The sequence below is a fragment of the Callorhinus ursinus genome, unplaced genomic scaffold, assembly GCF_003265705.2.
Source record: "Callorhinus ursinus isolate GAN/ISIS: 27379988/994484 unplaced genomic scaffold, GSC_fseal_2.0 scaffold4, whole genome shotgun sequence".
NCBI classification, from domain to species: Eukaryota; Metazoa; Chordata; class Mammalia; order Carnivora; family Otariidae; genus Callorhinus; species Callorhinus ursinus.
This window is the reverse complement of record NW_027397066.1, coordinates 6,699,704-6,711,260: the sequence shown is the minus strand read 5'-3', so window position 1 is coordinate 6,711,260 and position 11,557 is coordinate 6,699,704. Positions and strand designations below refer to the sequence as shown.

At 45.4% G+C, this 11,557-nt stretch overlaps 1 protein-coding gene across 3 annotated transcripts in view; it reads left to right on the top strand.

Moving 5' to 3' along the window:
• The window catches only part of SLC2A9 (solute carrier family 2 member 9), a 228,784-nt gene that overhangs the window by 103,609 nt on the left and 113,618 nt on the right, over nucleotides 1-11,557 (top strand). For all 3 annotated transcript variants that reach the window (XM_073891428.1, XM_025887600.2, XM_025887599.2), the window contains one exon: nucleotides 432-577. In XM_073891428.1, coding sequence (XP_073747529.1) covers nucleotides 432-577 — 146 coding nt within the window. The remainder of the gene's footprint in view (nucleotides 1-431; nucleotides 578-11,557) is intronic.

Here is an 11,557-nt window from a genome sequence, read left to right as displayed (position 1 = left end):
CACCATCATCATCACCACCACCACCATCACCATCACCACCACCACCATCACTATCACCACCATAACCATCACCACCATCATCACCATCACCACCATCATCACCACTACCACCATCATCATCATCATCACCACCACCACCATCACCATCACTACCATCACCACCACCACCACCATCATCATCTGTTTCCCTTTCTATGAAATCTACCTCCCAACCATACCTTATGGACGACAGGATACAGGGCATGTGAAAGCATCGGCCGTCTGTGCAGATGCTGGGAGTGATGTTGTGGCTATCCTGCTGTTCTTGAGAGGGCACGGCAGAGGGAAGGGCTCTGACTAGTCTTCCTTGAGAATGAAGGCCATCTCACTGCCCAGGGTACTCCTCCCTTGGAGAAGACAGCCCTCTCACGGCTGCCATGCTTCTTTCACAGGCATCGCCCTCAGCGCACTCCCCATGTACCTGAACGAGATCTCGCCCAAGGAGATCCGTGGCTCTCTGGGGCAGGTCACCGCCATCTTCATCTGCATTGGCGTGTTCACCGGGCAGGTGCTGGGCCTGCCTGAGCTGCTGGGAAAGGTAAGTGTGGCTTGCCTGCTCACCTTGACCCTTCTCATTTCATGCCATTCTCTCAGTTCCCTGTGTCCCTTCCAGGACCAAGCGTAGTTGGAGGTGAACCCTGCCTCCAAAGTCTCGTCCCTGTGTCTCGGGATTCCTGAGCATGCAGGCCTTTCATTTATTATTGGAGAACCGTTATTGAGTTCCTTCGGTTGTGTCTTCTTTTTCATTTTTTTAGAACATAAACAATACATAACAAATGCAAACCTTACAGAATGTTCAGATCCACCCACCCAATAGCTATTGTCTGCAGCTCAATTTGTATCGAGGTTTTCTTCTTTGCTTATACAAACCTATATAAACATATATAGTTTTTAAAATGGAACCATGCCATGCACATTGTTCTACAGCTTGCTGTTTTCATTTACTAGAGCTGGGGCATCTTTCCAGGATGTTTTGCTTTGTTCTACCTCACTCTTTCTTTCTTTCCTACACAAATATGTGGTTGCACAGTCTTCTGTTTTGGGAAGCGGGAGGGCCTGACTTGGAATCCCAGTTCAACAGTGTACTTGTTGTGTGGCCTTGGCAAGGAGGAAAGCCTCACCCAGGGTGGGGAGGGTGGCATCAAGGAAGGCTACCCAGAAGAGGTGGTCTCTAGATGAAGCCATGCAGCTGAGCAGGAGTTAGGCAGGTAAAAATGGGGTTTGGAGAGAAGACGTTGCAGAGACAGGGGTAACAGAAGAAAAGGCCTGCGATGAGAACTGGCCCTGCCAGGATTCAAATACCTTGAGGGCTGAGGGGAGAGCCTGTGCGGGGAGCATGAGAAGCGAGGTGCCTGTTCATTGAGCCCCAGTAGATTTCGTCCTGCGGCACTTGGGAGCCCAGTGGTACTTGAGCAGGGCAGTGATGTGGCCAGGTCCAAGTTAGAAGGTGGCTCTGGGGGTAGGGATGGTGTGGACATGTGGACTGGGGCGGGAAGGGTCGGAAGGGAAGGGAGGACCTGGCAGAGACTAGAGAGAGGGACTGAGGCGGTGGCCCTGGGGAGACGGGGAGGGGATGGAGTCCACAGACTTGCTGCCTCCCTGTCCCACCAGGATGAGGGAAGAAGAGCCTGGCCTTCCCACGCACCCTGGAAGATTGGAGGGAGGGAGGAGATGAACCACTGGTGATGGTGGGACGTCCACTGCCCCCCATGGTCTGGTGCTTGGACAGAGCACATCTGGCAGACCCTGTGAGCTGCACCCCTGCAGGGGGAGGTGGCAGTTGGAACAGACATGACAATGTGCACCTCACACAGTAGTGATTTTTTATGCCATCCAAACCCTCACAGCTTCTCTGTGAGTGGCTCACCTCTGCAGCTGTGGACGTGGAAGCTGAGGGACGTGAGGTCGAGAACTGACTCCTATAAACATGGAGCTGAAACCAGGCCCCCGGTCTGTCTGCTTCCAGACCCACAGCTGGGTCTTACACAGCTAGGAACAGGACACACTGGGCTCCCTCAGAGTGTAAGCAGGATTCTGACACTGATTCTGATGTGCTGGTTCTTTCCCCACATCAAGCAATTCACACCAGCCGGGTGTCCTGCAATTCAGCTCAATTCTGACACCATCTACCTGGACACGGCGTCAGACGCCACGGGGTCGGGGCTCAGTCCCACGAGCCTGTCCCCACTTCAGATGCCGATTGCAAGTCCAGGTGGTCACCTGCGCTTCTGACCAACTGGCTATAAATCAGTGGTTCCTACGATCTCCTCCTTGGGTTCGGTTAACTGGTTAGAGCAGCTCACAGGACACAGGGTCCCAATCTACTTACGAGATTACCGGTTTATCATAAAAGGATAGAACTCCCAACGGCCAGAGGAAAGAGACACACGGGGAAAGGCATGCGGAGGGCATGGAGGTCCCTGCCTTCTCCCCAGTGTCATTCTCCCAGAATCTCCCATGTTCACCAACCTGAAAGCCTTCCCAAACCCCATCCTTTGGAGGCGGGGGGGCGGTTGTGGAGGCTTCATTACAAAGGCAGAGTTGTTGAGATCATTGGCCATTGGCGACTGAACTCAATATCCAGCTCTCTCCCCTCCCTGGAGGTTTCAGGTCACTTGGTTGCTTGGCTCTGATGGCACCCAGCCCCCACCCTTAGATGCTGTCCAAAAGTCACTGCATTAACATAAACTCAGGTGTGGCTTAAAGGGGTCTTTGTGAATATCAAGACACCTTTATTACTCTTATCACTTAGGAAATTCCAAGGGTTTTAGGAGCTCTGTGCCAGAAATGAGGAAGACCAAAGATATGTTTCTTTTTATAAATCACAACAAGACCGTAAGAGCTTAGGTAGGGAGAGTACAGGACCCCTTTATGCCTGAGCCTTCGTGACCCTAGAGCCAGCTCCTGCCTCATTCAGGGAAGGTTAATAAGCAGAGGAATCAAGCATGGCAAGATAATGGGAGCTGGGTGACATTTATCACTTAAAAATATTTTCCAGTGTTTCCTAATGCTTTTTATTGTGTTAAAATATGCATAAGATTTAGCATTTTAACCATTTTGAAGTGTACAGTTCCATAACATTGCATAGGCCTTTTGACACTTCACCTGATCCAGGTCACTGCAGAAGCATCTGCTTCTCATCTTTCATTATCAACCCTTTTGGGTTACTATGGCCACAGTTTTGTTTTTCTCTTTTGCAAAAGCAAAAACAACTCACACTTTACATCTGTGGTTGTCACATGCGTGATGATTTCTATAATTCATGTGAGCATGGTGGAAATAGTCTCCTTACCAAGGTGAGATTCCACATTAAAGAGACTCTTGCTTTTTGTTTTTAAAATTTTAAAAATTGTAAAAGTCAACATAAGTGTGTGACAAAAATAAAGACAATGTAACAATGACAGCCTCTGTCCCTTAAATGTAAAAATGTGTTTTAAAGTCAACAAATAGGACTGTTGTCCTCCCAGACTGAAAAAGTAAACGAATATCTGCCTCCATAGAGGCTAAGCTTTTCTCTTTCAAGATAAGTTCCAACTCTTCATCGCACTCCTCAATTCAGCGTCAGGTCCTTCCTGCCACTGGGAGCCTGTCTTAGCTCAGGCTGGGCAGCTTCCAAACAAGAGAGTTTGTACCCCACAGTTCTGGAGGCAGGAAGTCTGAGATCAGGGGCCCAGATCTGGAGAGGGCCCACTTCCTGCCTTGTGGGCCACCGCCTTCTCACTGTGTCCTCAAATGGGGAGAAATCCTCTTTTCCAGGTCTTTTCGGATAAAGGCTTTCATCTTATTTGTAGGGACTCTACCCTCACGACCTATTCACCTCCCAGGGGCTCCGTGTCCTAACATCATCACCTTGGGGTTAGGTTTCAACATGTGAATTTGTCAGGGGGGTGTGGGATGCAAACATTTCATCCGTAGCAGTTCCCTTGGTCTTTCTTAAACCTCTGTCTTGTCTCTTCATTCACTCACTCCTTTACTCGTTCGGCACATTCTTGAGTATTGTGTTGGCTGCTGGAGCTACAGCCTTGGGCATGTACATGAACTAGGTATATTCTGACATTTATGGTGCTCATGGTCTGCAGGGACCGTGTGACCCTGGGCAGGTCACCACCTCCGTAAGCCAGAGTCCTCCTTGGTAGCAGGCATGCTTGCAAGTCCCAGGTCCCCAGGCTCCACTCCAACATGACTTTCCCTGGGGAACATCTCTGGCAAACAATGACACTGTTCAGCATGTCCCCGGAACGGACACCTTACGCAGGAACCTGTCCCATGCTATCATTTCTGTTTGCTTCTGCATCTTTTCCATCCAGTAGATCTTGTCTTACTGATGTGTATGTACGTGAAATCCAGAGGTTGCAAGTTTATTCCCTCATTCAGCAAATATTTAGAAAGCTGCTCTGTGCCATGTGTTGGGCTGGTTGCTGGTGGCCATGCACAGAGATCAGACACCAGGTCTTCCCCTTGGGGAGTTCACAGGAAAGACAAGTAACCAAAGATCACCAGCATGGTGGGTGAAAGGTAGGGCACTGTCCTAGAGCAGGGTGCCAGGAATGGTTGGTTTTCCTGTTGAAGTGACACTGAAACTCCTGCCTTGAGGATTAGTAGGATTTACCCAGGCCAGGCTGCTGGAGGGTGAGAGAGGCAGAGGCGGGAGAGTGTTCCAGGTAGAGGGGACAGTGTAAGTGAAGGCCCTGTCATTTGTGCAGAGGCAGAAGCCCCAGGGGGGCTGGGGCACTGAAAGGAAGAGGGGGGGGCACCGGAATGGTATGCAGGGGCCACATCCCGTGGGGCAGGAGGTCCACGCACTGCGAGTACAATGAAGGGTGGGCAAGATGAGGGGGTTCGGTGGGGCTGTGGCAGCTGGGGGGACATGCCCTGTCCAGTGAGAACAGCTGCTGCTGTTTCCATGACAGAAGATACTGGGCTACCGCTGATAGATTTTCTGATTTCCAAGAGAAGTTAGACTCCAGGTATTTATGTTGTATTTCTTGATTTTTAAACATTGGAAACCTTAAAAAAACAGTTGACCTTAAAAAAACAATCACCTTCCATTTGTGGGTGGGACCCTGCCTGTGGGCGACTTTTCACACCTTGATGGGGGAACAAGAGCACCTGTGGAGGCTTATCTTTATTCAAGAGCCCTGAGCAGTCATCCACAGGTGGAAGTAAGGCAACAATAGGATAAGATGTGCACTTGAGAAAAAGACGCCTGGGTGGCTCAGTCAGTTAAGTGTCCACCCTTGATCTCGGTTCTGGTCTTGATCTCGGGGTCATGAGTTCAAGCCCCGCATTGGGCTCCACACTGGGCGTGGAGCCTGCTTAAAAAAAAAAAAAAAAAGACTCAGGCTGCCGTATGGAGAGAATATTAGACCCCAGCCAAACCCAGAGAGACTGCACTGGTCCAGTGGGGAGACGGGAGCTTGGATTAGAGTTGTGGCAGTAGGCACAGGGACCAGCAGATGGGTTCGCTTGGTGAGGGGTGGGGCGCGGTGTCCAGGGGAGGAAGAGTCAGGGTAAGTCCTGGTGTCTGGCACATCAGCTAGGTAGAAGGCTGTACCAGATGCTGAGATAGGGAGCCCTGGAGGAGAAGCAGCTTTGCAGGGGACAAGATGACAAGGTCACTGAAATGAACTGCCCAAGTCACAGAACAACTTGAAGGCAGAGCTGATTTGAGGACCCAGGGACCTGGATTCCCAGCGCCTAGATTCCCAGGCAGGGGTACCCCTGCAGCAACCAGGCTCGCAAGCCTGGTGCTGACCAAAGGCACAGTGCCCAGGCCCGCCCCTGACCCCGAGCCAGCTAAGAAGATGGCCCATTGCTCCCCATAGGCTGTCTTTTCCCATCAGGCTGGATTTTTCCACAGTCTTGGAGCTGGCTAGAGGATATGTAACTCAGTAAATGCCTTATTTTCAAAGCCATGCTCCAGGAAGATGGATACTGGGCTTCTGGCACAGGGAGGAATGTCTGATGGAAACTTTTCATTCATCTCTGCGGGCATTTATGATATTCTGGCTACGTGAGACCCACAGTTATTTCACCTGAGTGTCAGAATCTCATTTTCTCTGTTTTCATTGTATTTCTCATTTATCTTCAAAGACAGAGACAACTGAGCTTGTGAGAGGGAAAAAAAAAGTTAAGAGAGCAGGACTGTGTTTCCACGCAAGCCGTTGCTTTGAAATGCAGGGGCTGGAGGAAGTGGTGGGAAGGCTTACAGACCGCCAGAAGGCAAGACAGGGAAGTGAATGTAGGAATTAACACTTGCGCTGTGAATTTAGTCAAAGACACGTCATAAACCATGTGGGATTTGAACATTTATGTGACATTTTATGTTTCCAAAGGATATTTTAAAAACATATTAATTAGCTATTTCTCCTGCATTTGAGAAAGAAGAAAGGAACTTGGATGAAAATTGTAGGCAGAGATGCAGGAAGACAGGGGGACCACGTGGGGCCATCAGTGCATAGTTCATCTGCCTCGGGGAGGGGCATCCTTCTGCGTGAGCTAGCAGGCCAGGGCAGACCAGGCGGGGCTCCCAGTCCATCATTGTTCTCGGGGCACACACCACATACCACTTACATCCGTTTTGTTCTTTTGTAGAAATATCTTGTGCTCGGCTCAGAACATTTGAAAAACATAAAGAAGGAAGTAAAACCATTTGAAATTCTGGCATGTTAGGGGAGGCAGGTACTTTGAGTATTTTGCTCTATTTCTATGTTTCTATATATTTGTTATGCAGTAGTGATTAATACTGTGCCTAGCTTTGTGTTTTGCTTTTAAAAAATCACCACCATATCAAAATCATTTCTGTATCTCACTAAGGATTCTTTATAAGCACCCTTGTAAAGTAGCGTAAATAAACGTTCAGCAACAGCATCATATTCCATCACAAAGGTGCACTGTGACTGTTTTCCATTACTGAATGCCTTAGCCTTTTGAATTTTCACTGTGAATAATATCGAAACAAATACCTCTTTCATAAATCTTTTTCCTTAAAGTTTGTATCTACATTCCAGTTAGTTAACATACAGTGTAATATTAGTTTCGGGTGTACAATATGGTGATTCAGCACTTCCGGTGCTCATCACGGCAAGTGCACTCCTGAATCCCCATCACCTATTTAACCCTCCCCCCATGAATCTTTTAACTCTTTCCTGTTAACTTACTTGACTTTTATGATTATGATGCATCCACACCGTTGTATCCAATATGGAAGAATGTGGAAAATAAGAACATTAAACTATATTTTACCATTTCTGGAAAAAGATTCTAACAATTTTTAATTTTTCTTGCCATTATTTTTAATCATATAATCTTGCAACACAGACACATTTAGTTCATTTTTATATGCTGATTATATTGCAACATTATGTTGTGAATAGGCATTGAAATTATTTGGCACGATAATTTTCATAATTGTACAGTACTTTATGAGTTACCATAGTCTGTTTCATTGTTCTTTTATTTTCTGGTAGTTTGGATTGTTTCCAGTGTTTATTAGTGAAACACTGCAATTTGAAAACTTGAGATGAATAATCCTCTCCATAAATCATTACTCAATTCTCTAATTATTCATTCCAGAAATGGAAGCAATAGGTCAATGAATACGAATTTATTTAAGGCTTTTTTTTATGTTCAGTTAGCCACTGTATAGTACATAGTTTTTTGATGTAGTGTTCAATGATTCCTTAGTTAAGTATAACACCCAGTGCTCATCACAGCACGTGCCCTCCTCAATACCCATGATCCTGTCACCCCCTCCCCCCACCCACCTCCCCTCTGAAATCCTCAGATTGTTTCCTGGGGTCCATAATCTCTCATGTTTCATCTCCCTCCCTGATTGCTCCCCCTTTGGATTTCCCTCCCTTCCCCTACGGTCCTCCGTACTATTGCTTTTGTTCCACATACGAGTGAAACCATATGATAATTATCTTTTTCTGCTTGACTTACTTCACTTAACATAATCCCCTCCAGTTCCATCCATGTCAATGCAAATGGTGGGTATTCATCCTTTCTGATGGCTGAGTAATATTCCCTTGTATCTATGTACCTCATCTTCTTTATCCATTCATCTGTTGAAGGGCATCTCAGCTCCTTCCACAGTTTGGCTATTGTGGACATTGCTGCTGTGAACGTTGGGTTGCGTGTGCCTCTTCTTTTCACTACATCTGTATCTTTGGGGTCAATATCTAGTAGTGCAATTGCTGGGTCATAGGGTAGCTCTATTCTTAACATCTTGAGGAACCTCCATACTGTTTTCCAGAGTGGCTGCACCAGCTTGCATTCCCACCAACAGTGTAGGAGGGTTCCCCTTTCTCCACATCCTGGCCAACATTTGTTGTTTCCTGATTTGTTAATTTTTGCCATTCTAACTGATGTAAGGTGGTATCTCATTGTGGTTTTGATTTGAATTTCCCTGATGGCTAGTGATGTTGAGCATTTTCTCATGTGTCTATTAGCCATTTGTCTGTCTTCTTTGGAGAAGTGTCTGTTCATGTCTTTGGCCCATTTTTTGACTGGGTTATTAGTTTCTCGAGTGTCGAGTTTGAGAAGTTCTTTATAGATCTTGGATATCAGCCCTTTGTCTGTAGTGTCATTTGCAAATATCTTCTCACATTCTGTGGGCTGCCTCTTTGTTTTGTTGACTGTTTCCTTTGCTGCGCAGAAGCTTTTTATCTTGATGAAGTCCCAAAAGTTCATTTTCGCTTTTGTTTCCCTTGCCTTTGGAGACCTGTCTTGAAGGAAGTTGCTGTGGCCAATGTTGAAGAGGTTACTGCCTATGTTCTCCTCTAGGATTTTGATGGATTCCTGTCTCACATTGAGGTCTTTCATCCATTTTGAGTTTATCTTTGTATATGGTGTTAGAGAATGGTCGAGTTTCATTCTTCTGCATGTGGCTGTCCAATTTTCCCAGCACCCCTTATTGAAGAGACTGTCTTTTTCCCATTGGATATTTTTTTCCTGATTTGTCAAATATTAGTTGACCATAGAGTTGAGGGTCCATTTCTGGAGTCTCTATTCTGTTCCATTGGTGTATGTGTCTGTTTTTGTGCCAATACCGTGATGTCTTTGTGATACAGCTTTGTAATATAGTTTGAAGTCAGGCAAGGCTTTTTATGCATACTATCAAATTTTTCTCCTGAAAGGCTGACTTTCCCACCAGCAGTGCTCAAGAGCATAGGTGTCACTATACCTTTGTCATCCGTAAGCATTTAAATAACTCTGATATCTTATAGGAAAAATAATCACATTATAATATTATTTTGTGTTTATAGGTGAGATTAGATGTTTCATAAGTGTGTTAGGTTCCCACTGGTGCTATAAGAAATTACCATAACAGAGGGGCACCTGGGTAGCTCAGTCGATTGATCATCAGACTTGATTTCGGCTCAGGTCCTGATCTCAGGGTCGTGAGATCGAGCCCTGAGTCAGGCTCTGTGCTCAACGGGGAGCCTGCTTAAGATTCTCTTTCTCCCTCTCCCTTTGACCCTCCCCCTGCTCATGTGTGTGTGCGCTCTCTCTCTCTCTCTCTCAAATAAATAAATAAATCTTAAAAAAAGAGAGAGAGAGAGAGAGAGAGAAAAGAAGTGACCACAACAGAGACTAAGATGTATTCTCTCATATTCCTGGAGGCCAGAAATTCAAAACCAGTTTCACCGGGCCAAAATCAAGGTGTCAGAAGGGCTGCATTCCCCCCGGAGGCCCAAGAGGAGAATCTGTTCCCTGCCTCTTCTAGCGCTGGTGGTTGCTGACACTCCTTGACCTGTAGCATGACACCCTAATATCTGCTTCTGTGTTCACATGCCCTCCTCCCTCCTCTCTGTGCTCACATTTCCCTGTGTCTCCCTTGTCTAAGAATACCTGTGATTGCACTTAGGGCCCACCCATGTATTCCAGGACAATCTCCTCATCTGGAGATCCTTAAGTACAAAATCATTTTTGCCACATAAATTACTCCCAGGTTTAGACTGTGGATATCTTCTAGGAGGCCCTTGCTGGGCCAACCACAATGAGCTGGTTTCCAAATATTTATTCTGTAAATGGTCTGTATAGCTATTGATGCTTTTCTTTTACCTGACAATCATTTACTGGGTGTGTTGTAATATTAGAATTTCTTATGTTAAATCATCCTTCCATTCCTGGGATACATCTTCCTTGGTGGAATATTTTTATATGTTGTTAAATTTGATTCATTCATATCTTGTTTAGTATTTACATACTTAGGTCCATAGATGAAATTTGTCTAGAGTTTTTAATGTTTTTTATCTTTTCATCTTTTGCTCTTTCTAAAGCAGTTTTTGTAACATTAGTTGGTAGTTAAAGCATCAAAAGAACTCACTAGTAAAACAGTCTCAACCTAGTTTTTCAGGAAGAAATTCTTTGAAGAAACTTTATCAGCTTCTTCTTTAATAATCTAATCTATTTTCTCTTGGGTCAATTTTGTTAATTTCTGTCTTTTTAATTAAGTTGTGTATTTCATCGACACTTTCAAATATGTATGCAGATATACATACAACTATGTAAGTTTTAACATCCTCCATGTCTATATGTCTTCTCACTCAATTTAGTTCTACTTACTGGATTTTGTGCTCTCTCTCTTTTTTTAAAGATATCCAAGTGGTTGCCTCTAATTTTATTTGACAGACTAAACTCTGTTATTCATTTTACTGCTTTCCAATTTTATTAATTTCTGCTTTGTTATTATTCATACATTTTCTTTGAACAGAGATTTGCCAACATTCCTGAGATTGTCATATGCCGCTTTCTCAATGTGATTGTTTTTTAAATAATTTGTCATTTTTATTCCATATTCAGAGCAATTCATTATTTCGAACAATGTTCAGAGCAATTCATTATTTCGAACAATGTTCTCAATCCTCAAGTAGATGTGACTTTGTTATTGTCATTCCTTGCCAGTTTTGTTTTGTCGTATAAAGAGAAAGCCATCCATTGTGTCTCCCGTTCTGTGGCTGGTTTGTGATCCACCTGAGTAAACATTCCATGTTTGCCTAAGGACAGTAGCTCTTTCTTATACCATTATCCCTACAGACGTGGCATTACAAAATGATCATTATTTCATCACAGCATTATTGCTGATCTACAAAATACAAAGGATCTCATGTCAGAAAAAATTCCCCAGGAGATTAAAAAATGTGATTCTGTAACAGAAGAATGAACTCCAAAGGGAGGGTCATGGAACAGCTCCAGCTGCAGCATAGTACAGTGTGGTACAGTGTGGTGCAGTGTGATACAGTGTGGTGCAGTGCAGTGTGGTGTGGTGTGAGCGGTGCAGTGAGGTACAGTGCGGTGAGGTGTGAGTGGTGCAGTGAGGTGCAGTGTGGTGAGGTGTGAGTGGTGCAGTGAGGTGCAGTGAGGTGTGAGTGGTGCAGTGAGGTGTGAGTGGTGCAGTGAGGCATAGTGTGGTGCAGTGCAGTGCGGTGTGAGTGGTGCAGTGAGGTGTAGCACAGTGCAATGCAGTGTGAGTGGTGCAGTGAGGTGTGGTGCAGTGCAGTGTAGTGTGAGT